General features: G+C 37.5%; 1 protein-coding gene across 3 annotated transcripts in view; it reads right to left on the bottom strand.

The window, feature by feature from the left end:
* CEP89 (centrosomal protein 89) overlaps positions 1 to 14,438 on the bottom strand; it is a 34,248-nt gene that overhangs the window by 11,742 nt on the left and 8,068 nt on the right. For 2 of the 3 annotated variants that reach the window (XM_042437469.1, XM_042437471.1), the window contains 11 exons: positions 14,113 to 14,167; positions 13,402 to 13,602; positions 11,136 to 11,278; positions 10,239 to 10,289; positions 8,797 to 8,880; positions 7,164 to 7,267; positions 6,775 to 6,890; positions 5,820 to 6,000; positions 4,181 to 4,348; positions 2,993 to 3,134; positions 2,303 to 2,392 (listed from right to left, as the gene is read on the bottom strand). In XM_042437469.1, the coding sequence (XP_042293403.1) occupies positions 2,303 to 2,392; positions 2,993 to 3,134; positions 4,181 to 4,348; positions 5,820 to 6,000; positions 6,775 to 6,890; positions 7,164 to 7,267; positions 8,797 to 8,880; positions 10,239 to 10,289; positions 11,136 to 11,278; positions 13,402 to 13,602; positions 14,113 to 14,167 (1,335 nt within the window). The remainder of the gene's footprint in view (positions 1 to 2,302; positions 2,393 to 2,992; positions 3,135 to 4,180; positions 4,349 to 5,819; positions 6,001 to 6,774; positions 6,891 to 7,163; positions 7,268 to 8,796; positions 8,881 to 10,238; positions 10,290 to 11,135; positions 11,279 to 13,401; positions 13,603 to 14,112; positions 14,168 to 14,438) is intronic. The other variant, XM_042437470.1, reaches the window with a different exon arrangement.

The raw sequence follows: 14,438 nt of genomic DNA, 5'->3' as shown, positions 1-14,438 counted from the left end.
TGCAGTTACATTTTGAATTAACTGTACTTTTAATATACCAAGTTGCTAATATTACATGTAAAAATATCTGAAAATATCTGGGGTTCCCCCCCCCCCCCGCAAAAAAAAGAGAGAGAGGGGGAGAGAGAGAGTGATCCCTGATCCCCAGCTTCTATATTTATGGAAATTGTATATCTCTACTCTGGTCAATTAATTTATTTGCCTGCACACAGTGCTCAGTTATAAAATTTTATTACACAGTGGTGGGAAGGGTTCCATAAACCTGTCTTAGGTCAAGATGATAAATGCACAAGTGCATGTGAATATTGATACTCATGTTGTCCAAACAATTCAATAAAACCCTTGGCTTTCCTACACAGGAGATACATCAATGTTATCTTTATGTATCTTTAACAATCTTGTGAATTAAATTAGCTGGGTAATGCATCCAACTTAATAACTGATCACAACGTAGGTTAGAGTTAAGCAGACTTTCATTTATCCCAGAAAAATATTAATATACAAGTGGGTTGCTTTTTTCGCACACTGAACTGTTTATTGTGTTACTTGTCCAAAAACAGCTACAATTGTTCTTTCATCATCTTTACTCCTCAATCTGGGTTATGATATGGCATTAAACTTAAACAAAGGCTCTGGGAGTCTGGCTTTTGCAATCTTTGGGCTTGTTCCTTTTCTTCATGCTCATCTAATGCTTTGAATGTCCATTATGTGGAATCTTTTCTCCTGGCAGACTATATAAAGAACTTGACTATTCCTAATTACTGCATACTGTATTATTTACTAGGATCAGATGTAATGCTTTCCCTTCAGAGTTGCTTTGCGATTGGAATGCTGGGTTGCTCCTCTCTTTGAGATTTTGCCCTTGTGGATTGCAGGAGGTTGACACTGTGTTGCATATTTTACTTTCTTGTGTTTTTTATAATCAGGGTTGCAAACAGTTGATTTATCCTTTATTAAGAACTTTTGTGAAAGTTCTATTAGAGGATAGATCATAGAATGTTCTAATGTAACCCTGTTGTTTGCCAAGTTCTTGTCTTTTGTAATTAAGATTGGAAAGAAGGGAACTCTTATAGAGTATCTAAAAAGTTTTTATTGAATATGTCATTTTTATTGTGATTATGGAATGTTAATTGTATCTTATTTGATACTGCATTTTTTTGTGTTTGCTGTTTGTACTGATGGGTCTATAGACGGTTAATAATAAATTACTAATTGGGTTATTTATGTTAACCCAGGTGTTTTTCTAAAGGATCATACTGAAAATCTGTTATTATATTCCCATTTTGGGGGTGACAAAACAAAGTGGTCTACTGATAACCCTTCTGAGTAAAATCTTTTCTCCATTTCTCTTTATCAGATCACTCCTTCATGTGGGTCCACTGAGATCAGGAGTGGGAAAAGTTTGTCCTTGGACAGAATGTTGCCCCAAAGTTTCATTTTTAAGCTTTCCAAGAGCCTCTGTGCCTCTCATGTTATAGGGAGGGGGGGACCAGATTTTCTTTAACTAAAAATGCTCCCTCCCATTTCCAGGAAGCATATGGACAAATTTTGGCATATTTTGCTTTCCTCGAACTGTTTTAGGTCCAGGACAGGAGCTTTAGAAAATAAGAAAATGTTTATTGATCTTAAAACAGCTCAGAGGCGGCCTGTAATGTGGTGAAAGAAGGCTCAACTGGGACACTGCCATTTCTTTAAGTTAAAGAAAAAGAGATCAGAAAAAAATGAGATCTGAAACTAGGACTCATTCTCTGGATCAACGTTACATAATGTAGTGGACCATAGACAGGTGCCAGTCCATGAGGCATCAGCCCTGGAGCCTTTCCAGGAAAGAAGCAAACAACTAACACTCATGGGCACAAACAGGTTAGGGATTCCTGATACATAGGAGAACAAATGCCAATCCATCACACCAGCTAGCTTAAGAAGCAATGTTCTAGAACTCAACAGTTGCAACAGACAGTAAAATAAGACAGCTCCTTTTCATATTTTTGTTTGCTGCAGAGCTTTAGAGGGAATGCCACAGAAGGAGGGCAGTAATATTCAGTAAAATAAATGACACATCATTCTCTTAGTGTTTTACCACTTCATAGCTCAGACATAGTTTCCAAGTAAATCCCTTTACTGCAGGTACCCATGTAAACACATCAACCAGAAATGACACCATATGTAGTAAGTGAATGCTGCAGAGCTTTTAATGACTCCACTTCTAAAAAATAAACATCCACATGAGAAATAGTACATTATACCATGCACACACACACACACACACGCATATATATATAATTGTAAAAGCTTTACTCACTTTTACTTTCTCTTCTAGTTTTCCTAAACGCACATTTCCTTCTATTATTTTGTTAAGAACACCACTCTTCTCTTTTTCCAAGCAACTGGCCTAAGGAAAAAGGGGGAGATATATGAATTTGTGAAGGATTTTGCTGTCTCATACTTGTAACACTGAATTCAATGTTTGTAAGTGCTTGGGTGACCATATAAGAAATGTATAGAACAAAGATGAAATTATGAATTGAAACACAAAGGGAGAAAGAAAGAAAGACAGACAGAAAGTAAACGGAGGAACTACTCAGCAGGAGAACATCTGAAGACAAGCTGTTCTGCTGGTGAATGGAAAGAAACTAAGGGACAGGCTAGAACAGTGATGGCGAACCTATGGCACGCGTGCCAGAGGTGGCACTCAGAGCCTTCTCTGTGGGCACACATGCTGTTGCCCTAGCACAGAGTTTGCCAGAGTTTCTTACTAGAAAGCCTGAGGGATGTGGCACTTTGCAATAAATAAGTGGTGTCTAGGTTGAAGTTTGGGCACTCAGTCTGTAAAAGGTTCACCATCACTGGGCTAGGCTATGCATTCTAGGCAGCGGTGGGGTGTATGTGTGTGTTCCCACCATGCTACTGGATGTCCTACTGGATATTTACTAGATTTTCTATCCCTGAAAGAGAGCTGAACTAGAAGAGACGGTGACTTTTTAAAAATTACCAGATTTAAAAGCTGATCACGTTCTTGAGTTACATTTTCTGCCAAGCTGAGTAGATTTGCTAGGTACTGATGAGCTATGATCTCCTTATCCATTGATTCTTCTAGCTGCTGCTTCAGAAGACCTATTTTCTTGTGGGATCGCCTACAGGTTTTTTGGAAATGTAGAATGTTCACTTAGCAAGCAGTTTAAGAGCAATAATATTTCAATTAATTCTGGTGCAATTTAACACACACAATGACCTCAGTAGCAATATATTAACTTAAGCCATACAAGTGCACATACCATTCTGCAAGACTAATAACTGCAAATATGTACAAGGAATTGTGTCTAGTTGTGCTGCAACTTAAATTATATTCATGATGGCTTGCAGTGTGTCTTTGTGGTATGAAGAACTGCAACACTGACACATTGCTAACAGTTACAACAACAATTCTTGCCATGGGTCTAGCACCAGTTCATTAGAGAAACTTTTAGTACAAACTGAAGAAGTATATAATCATCCCAATTTAGAGTTGACTTTATCAAAACAGACAAAATACTGCTTCAGCAGTTTATTGTTACTTCAGCAGCAACATAAGAAAGTAACTAGCCCATGTGCATAGCGTACAAGTACTGCACATGATCCTCTGTGATGACGTATGCACCTTGTCTTTTATTAAAAACCCTTTAAAAATATTTTGCAAAACACAGGGATGAATGTTCTGGGTACAATCTGAATGGCTTAAAGACCAAACTGATAACATACAAACTCAATACAATTTGTTGGGGAAGAAAGTTATTTGAATTTATTTTGACTATTTTACTTCCCTTTCATCTTCACAGGCCATAATGGAAGCCTTGTTTGCTTTAAAAACCAACATTTAAGGCATGCAGAAGGATTTGTTTATCAATTATTTATTTCAAGGATTTATATCCCGCTTTTCTCCCACAAAGGGATTCACAAGAATTATTTCTTTGAACCTTTTTCTCAGGTATGAAGACCAATATCTCTCATTTAAACAAAATAGATTTCTCTGGATTTTAATAAACATTGCACTCAATCAACACAAAATCTTCAAGTATAAAATGTAGTTTTGTACAACCATGTTACTGCAAATTCTTGTGCTTGATGTAAATAATTAATAAAGCTCCCCCCCCTTTTAAAAATAAAAGAAAATACAAAAAACCAAGAAACAGAGTAAGTGAACCTTTTTGTCTTTTGTATCATTTCCAGTTCAGCTTCTAGAACCTTGTTTTCAGCCACCAAATCATTTTTCTCAATAAGGATACTTTTTTTTTCGGCCTGCACAGATGCTAGTTTTTCCATTAATTCCTTTGCCTCCGTTTCTCTTTTTTCTTGTTCCTCTTGCAACTGGCTACAGAAAACAGTAATAAAACCCAGGCATCAATAGCAGTAACCATTCCCCTTGTAGAAATGAATAAATCAGAAATTACAGTGGTGGAAAAGAACAGGTTGCTTATCTGTAACTGTGGCTCTTCGAGTAGACAACTGTGCCCTCACACACATGGGTTTCTGCACCTGCGCAGACATCATCTATGGAACATTCTAGAGCTGAGTAGCTTGGTGGGAATACCCTGCACCCACCATCTACCACACATAGTTCAGCCTGCCAAGCTACCATCTCCTCATGTTCAAAGCCTGCTGTAACAACAGGGCAGACTGCGGGTTAGGATAAAACATGGGCAACACAATGCCCTGGTTGATGTGGAACTGAGACACTACCTTTGGCAGAAAGGGTGACCAAAATGGTGAAGGGCCTGAAAACCATGCCTTGTAAGGAGCGACTTAGTGAGTTGGGGATGTTTAGCCTGGAAAAGAGAAAGTTAAGTGGTGATATGATAGCCCTGTTTAAATATTTGAAGAGGTGTCATGTTGAGGATGGAGCAAGCTTGATTTCTGCTGCTCTGGAGAATAGGATATGGAATAATGGAAGCAAGTTACAGAAAAAGAGATACCACCTCAACATTAGGAAGAACTTCCTGACAGTAAGAGCTGTATGACAGTGAAACACACTCCTTTGGAGTGTGGTGGTCTCCTTTTCTGGAGGTTTTTAAATAGTGGCTGGATGGCCATCTGTCAGGGATGCTTTGATTCTGTGTTCTTGCATGACAGTGGGTTGGACTGGTGGCCCTTGTGGCCACTTCCAACTCTTATGATTCTATGATTCTATGTCAGGCTGCAGAACTACTTTCTCTCAGCGGAATATGAGAAAGCTTTCATCATGATGGAGTGCAGTCAGCTCAGAGGCTCTCCTAGCAGAGGGAACAGCTATCAGAAAGACTGTCTTCAAGGTAAGTAAACGTTGATCAGAGAAGTTCATGGGTTCGAAGGGTTAGCATGTCAGTTGCAAAAGCATCAAGGATAGGGACAAGGTGAGGTAGAAGGGGGCCAGCGGTGGGGACAGGTGAGGTAAGCAGAAATCAAGACAATTTGCATTGTGCACTGTGGCAGACTGGTCTATTTGAGGTAGTTCCCATCTCAATGTGATTTATCAAAAAAACTTATCTGAAAGAGTCCACTCATGTCAAAGAATCAAATGCAAGGTTGAGTACCCCAGAACATGCCAACTGGAGGAATACTTCCTAATTCTATGGCATAGCCCACACAGATGTGAATGAGAACACAAGAATCCATGCCCTGTCCTAATAGCTACAGTTTTGTGTCTTGTTTTACATCAGTGCTATTAGGCATCTGTAAATCAACATGGAACTGTTATAAATTCAAAAAATTCACACAGGTTAGTGTAAAGAATAAAAATATAAAGCCATTCCAAGTTATGGAATCTTTTAAAAGGGGATACTAGGATATTTTCATCAAACTCTTACCGTTTCAATTTATTTACCAAAGCAACATGCTCCTCTACAGTTATTTGATCTTGAACACGGGCTTTTAATTCTTTGTATAGAGAACGCAGTTCTTCCAGCTGCTTCTGACACTCTCTCATTTCTTCTTCTTGGCTCTGTTTTTTGGCTTCCAAAATCATGAGCTGCTTTGTTAATTTGGAAACTTTAATAGAGGTAAGAAAAGAACACAAAACATTTCAGACAAAGAAAAACAATTTCCTTAGGGAAAAGAGAATGGAATACACAGTATTATACTCTTCTAGGACAGTTTTCTGACATTTTTAGTTCACTGCAAAACATTCTTAGTTTAGTGACTCTTGCATTGTGTTAATCCTCAGTATTATAGTTAATTGTAAATGGTAGTTCTAACAAATTTTGAGTGTCAATGGAGATTTTTTAAATGTATGTTAAAGTAATTGTCAAACAGAATTTTCCAAGGATGGAGGGGCAACATCCTATTACAGACTTAGAGGGAGACACTACCAAGGGGAGCAATCCCCGCCATTCCTCAGTTTAGTTCCTGCCTTGGCTTTGTGTAGGCTGTGCTTTTCCTTTTTCTGCTCCTTCCTTTGCTTTATCTTAAAGACCTTAATCTCCCTTCTATTTTAATCATATTTATAATCTGCTTTGTCCTGTCTAGGCCACTGCCCATAAAAACAATAATATTCTTTAGCATTTTTTCTGGCCTTTCATCTTTCTAACCTTTTCTTCTGAGGAAAGGTCAGGCAGGGACTGACAGTTAAGAAGCTGTGCTGTGAGGCAAATATGTCCAACTCCAGTGTTAAAGAAGAAAACCCAGGCATGCCTGGAGAATCTTTTAACTCATCCAGACTGGGTTGCAAAAACCCCTATACTTGTGGTCAATGTAAGCTTGTATGTCTGCTTTTTTCAGACTTTGAAAACTATGGCTGCTAAAACAGCAATCAAGATACTTTACCTTCTTGGACATGTTGGCTGAGATTGTCTTTTGCTTTTGCTTGCTGTATTTTGAGTTGCTCCATCAGTACTGTATTCTCCTCTAAGACAAGCTTGGCTTGGTTTTGCAAATGATGCCTGCAAAGAACAATGATCTGAAAATGAAACGCCACTCAAATTTTCACAAAAAGTGAACTAAATGGAAGAAAAAACGTAACCCTTTACTATTAGGCCAGAGATTCCCAAGAGATATATATGGATAAGCAAAAACTGAAATACGTAATTCATATAATTAGTCCCAAATTAGTTTGAATTTTTAGAGGATCTAATTTAGCTCCAGTTTATTATGATTTCTCCCCCTGAAATGTAACAAGGAAGTAATTTAATAGTTTCATATAACAACACACTTGCCATTCTTTGGGGGTAACAGAACTATTTCTATTTAGGTCCTTGTGTAACTGTTCATTTTCCTTCACTATTTCTTCAACTCGTGCTTTAAAGATCTTCATGTCCTCCTGAAAGAAATATATATATATATATATATATAAAGAACACAAAATAGAAACTGTTTGTTTCAATTTCATGTTTTATAAGGTTAACAATTCCCTTCCCCCACCACATACTAATTTATATTTGGTGTTTTCCTGGTTCTTTATTCTCATCCTAGCATTTAGCTGTCCATCAATATATCTACATTCATGACAGTGCTAGAGATAAATTTAGCTCAGTTGTGTTACAAACAAAATGGCCCACGCCCCAACACACAAGACTGTTTCACATATTTCATATCCGTTATGTTTGCCTCTAAGAGCAAAATAGAAGCATAAAAAAGCAATGTATTTTATATTATACACATCCATTTGCCACAGTCACATTTTAAAGTACAGTTATACTACCTCAGTTGATAAATTAGATGTGTTCATTTATCTTAGTTCTTTAATGCAAAATTTGGTGCCAGAAGCAGAACAACGTGGAAATAAGAGACGTAGGTTTCTACACTACAAGAAAGAAGACTTGCTTGCCAGGTTGGAGAAAGAGAAAGCAGCAGCTAGTACTGTTTCTAGTTTATTCAAAACTAGCAATACGCACATGGAAAATGAAACAACTAGGTCAGGGAAACCTTGAATAAATAAAAATACTTTGAACCTTCTAGAACCTTGAAAGCCTCTTCCAAAATGCACCTAGAGATTATGGGGGTTTTCCCCTTTCAATAGCCTCCACTTTTCTTCAGATTTCCATTTTGGAGGCTAAATCTCTAGACTTATGCTTTATTAACATCCTAGGGAGAGCTACTATTGAATGAAGGTTTATCTACTCTCCCTCTTTCCATCTGTTATGCTGTTCACACATGCTCAGTAAGGAGATTCTAGAGGCAGTGGCTGTTTACTTTCCCTGTTGTAGGCAGCCATGTGCAGCTTCAGTAGAATCCCAGTGTTTCTCATCTAGTGCAACAAAATGTCTGTGTTTCTCCACCACTCCAAATGCTGATGCTAAAGAAACTTACAGCTAGGCCAAGGAAGAGGATGAAAAGCGGGGTGGGGGTGCCAGGGAAGAGAAAAAGATTTTGGCCTAATCTGCACTGCAGAATTAATGCAGTTAGACATGACTTAAACTGCCTTGGCTCAATGCTATGGGATTCCAGGATCTGTAGTTTTGCAAGATATTTAGCCATCTCTTTCAGGGAGTGCTGGTGCCGCAAGGAACCCACAAATCCCAGGATTTCATAGCATCAAGTCATAACAGTTAAAGTGGTGTCAACTGCATTACTTTTGTAGTGCAGATGAGGCCTTTGTAATAAGGAACTTCTTTGTGAGAAGCTTTGTTAACTAAGATATGCCTTTATACTCCTGTTTTGTTAACATTTGGCCTAAGGAAATGCAAGATAGGAAAATTCAGCAGAGGAATATTCCAGGACGCTTGTACTATGAGTCCCAAGTCATCTTTCAGTGCTCTTTATAGTTATACAATATACAGTGTAATGTAGAAGCATTTTTCATGTTACCTTCTACTGAAATATTTCTAAAGAACACAGTTACCAATGTACCTCATGCGCAAGAATCAATTCTTCTTTTTCTCTCATTCTGTCTTCATAGGCTAACAGGAGAGGTGATAAGTATTTCATATCCAGCTAAAGAAAGTCAAAAGAAATTTCTGTTCAGTTCAATATTGAAATGTATATATATACTCTATAAATATTGTTTTTGTGAACTGAATGTCCTTCAATAGCTAATACTAATTTTAAAATGATGCATATTTCCAGTAGATAACTCAGAACAGAGAAAAAAACAACAGCAGTCCCATAAGTATGGCAGTAACCGAATAACCATCAGTTTGTAAACCGTGAAAGTATGCAGAGTCTGTTTGTAAAGGCTATCTGTAAATTAAAGTGAGAAGCCTTCGTTCAGTTCTAGAAACACTAACTACTGAAGTGTCCATTTTCTTTTATGAAAGTGGTGGTGACATTAATTTTGAAACAAATCTCCAAAAAAAGAAGTAACATAAGTAACTCCTGAAGATCAACACTGCTAGAAACTTGTACACACTAGATTTCTAAATAATGATTGAAGTGTTGTATATCTATCTCATTTCTGCAAATAGGAGGATTACTCCCCTTTTTGTTAACTCCACAGCTGCTTTTAATTTTTAATCCAAAATTCTTCATAGCACAGGGGCAAGTAATTCGTGTAAAATCCCAGGATTTGGGAGTGGCAATCCGGACAGAGTTACCATTTTGGAAATATGAAAAGTATATTCAAGGGCTCTTCTAGTGATATAGATGCCTCAATCCACACTTCAGTAAATGCCCACAATCACATGCAATCTGATGTTTGTGTGGAAAATTCCAAAATGTGCAAACTGCAACTAAAAAAAATCTCACCCTGGCCATCTAATCTATGGTTCATGAGGGAGGCCACATGTTTGGAAGAAAAACAAAGTCCTGCTGCTTAGACCAAGACAGAACTAAGATGGGTTCCCTGACTGCTATATATTGTAGCAGATTTTTCTGAAGATACTTTAGTTGGCTTATAAATACTCCTGCACATGCAACCGTAGCTTGTGAGAACCAGCAGGACAAAAAATATTTGTCCTATCCTGAAGTACTTCAACACACTCCTGGGTCAGATAATTTAGCAAAGATGTGTCAAGAGCCAAACCCATGCGGTGCTTTTCCAGTCTCGAGCTCTTTCAATAAGTGGAGCACAGGAGGGGAACAAAAATATGAGAGAGAAGAGAAAAAAGCATTCCTATTTATCTATTATCAATTTATAAAATCACTTACTAAACACTGGCATTTTAAAAGTAAATCCTGAATATCAACATTTAAAAATATCTGATTAGATACTACCTGTCTTTTCAGTATTACATATAAGTGGAATAATGTGTTTTTGGTCACAAAGATAACTAGAAACAAATCAACTCTACATATTTTGGAGATAGCTAGTACTAATTCTTCAACATTTTGTAAACAGTTTTTTTCCTACTTACCAGCCAAGGTGGTATTGGCTTTTTGGGTGGCAGACTTCCAACTTTTGGACTCTTAAGATAAATAAAAGCACAGGTAACACATTAACAAATTGAAAAAATGAAAAATCTAATGAATCACAAGCATTTTTCCTAGTAGTCTAAAAGTGAGCAAAGATGGGGGCAAGAGGGAATTTCACAACATGGAAGTCAGTTGAGGCTGCATCCTTTGACTAATTTGAATGAAACCTAATCAGAATTACTCATAGTAGCTGTGGGTACTACAGTCACTTAACCCTCGTTGAACAGAAGAGACTCCCACTAGCTATGTTTGGATATCAATGGAAAATTATAGTTAGCATGACAAGAATAATCCAGTTGGGTGTGTGTGTCACATGCGCCCTTCTCTTCTCCGTCTGCACAATCGTGGCAAGGAGACTGAAGTTTTCATTCCGGTTTTTGATCAATTACAATTTAGCATAACATCTAAACCTTAAACTGTGGCACAGCACAGTTTGTTTCAACAAACTATAGTTGAGATTAACCACCATTTGTCAAGTTCAGGCGTAAATAATTAACAAAAGTTTTGGAACCCTTTTTTGCAGCCATGCTGGAAGAGGAAAAGGTAAAGTAGCTTCAGATTCATCTAGGGTTGTTCTCCTCACAAAACTATGAGCAGTGTGATATATCCTGTGGAAGGGACATGTAATGTTTGCCTCTCTAAACTGAGACTACATCTCACAGAAGGGCCCTTGCCATTCATTGGTCATGCTGGCTGGGACTTCCTGAAGTCGACGTTCAAAATATCTGGAGAGGCCAAAGCTTTACATCCCTGCTCTATGTCAACTCTAATAAATGAGAAAAGATTTCTCACAAAGTGCAATTCGATTTTTTTTCCTCAAGCTTAAAACCAAAGATTACCTCATTTGGTGAAATTGGTCTGTATTTAGTTTGGTAGCGACTCAATTCTGCATTTAAACGATGAACAGTCATTTTCAGACTGTCATTTTCATCCACAAGTTCCTGGGCCTGTTGTCTTAATAAAACCAATTCTGAAAGTTCCTCTGCATTTAAAAAAATAAGTAGTGTGTAAGAATTATATAGGTGACTTGATGATTGTTCAGACATTCAAAATGCTATGTAAAAAATTACTAGTTTCTAAAGATTTCCTAATTGCACAAAATTACACAGGAAATACCTGAGTAATTAGAGGCCAGGATCTCAACCATTAACTAGGCTGGCTGGGGCTTCTGGAGTTCAAGTTCAAAACATCTGGTGGACCCAAGGATGAGGGTTATTACTTTGAAATGATATATAGTGGGATATGTTCCGGACCCCCCACATATGGAAAAAACCGTGGGACCTCAAGTCCCATTGATTCTAATGGTTCAGCGCTCCTATGCACGTCACTATGTGCATGCCACAAGTCTGCATGAGCTCAAGTTCGCAGATGGCAAGCCCACGGATGGCACAGGTGGACTGTAACATATATAGAATCTACACCAAGAAATGATTCCCAGGGAAATTCTTTATGGGTAACATGAGACCATAATTCAGTAATATTGCCACATGCTTTTTTGATGGTCGAGGTCCCATATTTAATCCATCTCCCATTAAAAAGGATAAGTAAAGGATGGTGGGAAAGACCTCTGCCTCAGACCCTGGAAACCGAGTGCTGGTCAAGGTAAATAACATTGGGCTAGAAGGGCAAATAATCTGATCTGGTAAAATGCTGCTTTTTATGTTATCCCAAGGCCCTCATCTCCCAAAACACCATCCTTCACTGCCTAATAAATTTAACAGTAATACACATAAACAGTACCCTATTTAGTTTTTAAAAATTACACAAATATTGAAGGGAGGTATCTGGGAGGCACAAATCTAGATTGTGTATGTGTGTGTTGTGTGCCTTCCAGCCATTTCTGACTTATGGGGATCCTTAGACAAACCTATCATGGGGTTTTCTTGGCAAGCTTTGTTCAGAAGAGGTTTGCCATTGCCTTCCCCTGAGGCTGAGAATATGTGACTTGCCCAAGGTCACTCCGTAGATTTGCCTTTTTTTAAAAAAAAACAGCAGCTCTCAAAACATACATTTCTACAGTTTGAAAACAAATAAATGTAACATGCAAATCACTCAGTATGACTGATGTTTGACAGTAAAGCCTTCATATTTACAAGAACTACTCTGTTCATTTGTTAGGCATGGAAGGTTCAAAGACAATCCCAAATAGACTTCCTTGATATTTTATGATGTGCTTCTAAAGGTTCTGTACTCCAAAAACTTGAATTACAGGTTGGCTGAGTACATTCCTAATGCTGGCATGAAGATCAGATTGAACTGCTTTCAAAGAGATCAACAGAGAAGGAAACTATCTTAGAAACATCCTGCAAGATGAGAAACCTGTTTCTCCAACAGACCACAAAAGCTTGCCTTCTCCACAATAAGCAATTGTTCCTACCTATGCTACATTTAGTAGGAGATATATTCACAGTATGGACATGCAAAATTCAGCTACTAAGTGCAGTAGTGAACAGCACAGGGAAGTTGAGAAGTCAGAAGGCTTCAAAACAAACCAGGTTCTTTCTTATAATATAATATCAGGAAGAAACCTTAGACATAATTTATGTGAGGTGGTGTATATACAGCAGGGAGACAGATTTCCTAACATTGTAGTGCATTAAATGATGGCTCATAGGGTACAGAACAACACTGCGGCCACTAATTTAAACTTCAGTGTATTTATGCACTCAAGCAAGCTCCAGAGAATTGAACATATTTGAATAATCAAGAATAAACTTATTTTCACTAATGTGGCAATTTCTAGATATATGATTTGCTCTTTATTTTCATGAGAATTCACATCATGATTTGAAAACCAAGTGTCACTCCTCACATATAATTTCCGTTGGAGTGTAATAACAAATAGTGATAAGTTTAGGTATAACAGTAAACAGAAGAAAGTAGACATAACCATGACAAGGAGAATGCAAGGCTTCATTTCCAAGTCACTATATATCTCACACTTGCATATAAAGATGGTCAATTAAATAAGTCCAGAGGCTGTGTACTGCAACTCCCAGCACTCCTTGCCATTGGCTATGCTGCCTAGGGTTGATGACAGTTTCAGTCCAATATCTAGAGGGTTAAGACACCTCTGAGCTGAATGCACCACGGAATCACCCTTACCTTCACTGTGTGAGTTCTGTGTAGTTTCTTTAAATTGTCTGTTTTCTTTCTCTAGTTTCTTAACTTTTAATTGAAGTTCCTTCATTTGTTGCTTTGTCTCCTCTAGTTGTGAAAACAGGGTCTGATTTGTGTTGCTCAACTGCAAATTTTCTTCTTTTAATTTCTGGAACACTTCTTGTTTTTTACGGAGTACTACATCTACTAATAGAATGGAATATTCTTCAGGCACAGAAATATTTAAACCAACTGATCAAAAAACTGTTCTTCTAGCATCTGGTCTACAAGTAAGCTTTCTAGATACAAGAACTATCTTGTATATTTATTTAAAAGTAAATGTGTTTAGGATTCAGGCATTTAATAACTTTCCTGTTAGTTATTCATTATAACTGAAATCATTTCAGCCTACTTTGTACTTATGATCACAGAAAGAACAAAACTCCTTAAGCTGTACCCAAATGTTATGCTATGCCATATGTCCTAATTTAATTTATTTCAAATTTAGACTACGTAAATGTTAAAGCTTCTAAACTCCATTTCTTGACTATGCAAGAGACAACTACAGGACAAGTCCAAAACTTATATAGGTTTGTCTTCATAATGTCTACTATGATTCTACCATTTAAAATTACGGCTCTTGATCAAAAGTAGTCCATACTATTCAATATCATGAAACTCACTCACATACACATACAGACACAGCAGAATCAGTACCTGGAGCTGGTGGGGGCTTTTCACTCAATGGATTGTCAGATGAGGTTTCCTCTGTCTACAAAGGGGGGGGGGAAAGAATTATACCTCAGTTCTTGTTGCTGCTCTCTGCTTCTAAAAAGGTTTTCTACAAGCATTCTAGAAAGAATACACTGGACATTTAAAAAATAATTCCTGGCAGTTAAGAGCTGATGTGTGTGTTTTTATGCCTTTAATTTTATTGAGACATTCTTGATACAACATCAGCACAAACAGGTGATAAATGAAAAATTCAAGCAAAAGTAAAAATGTGGTGGGAGAAAAAGGAAGAAAAATTCTTGGCTTGCAAG

This window comes from Sceloporus undulatus, chromosome 8 (assembly GCF_019175285.1).
Source record: "Sceloporus undulatus isolate JIND9_A2432 ecotype Alabama chromosome 8, SceUnd_v1.1, whole genome shotgun sequence".
Taxonomy (NCBI): Eukaryota; Metazoa; Chordata; class Lepidosauria; order Squamata; family Phrynosomatidae; genus Sceloporus; species Sceloporus undulatus.
This window is presented reverse-complemented; position numbering and strand designations above follow the sequence as displayed.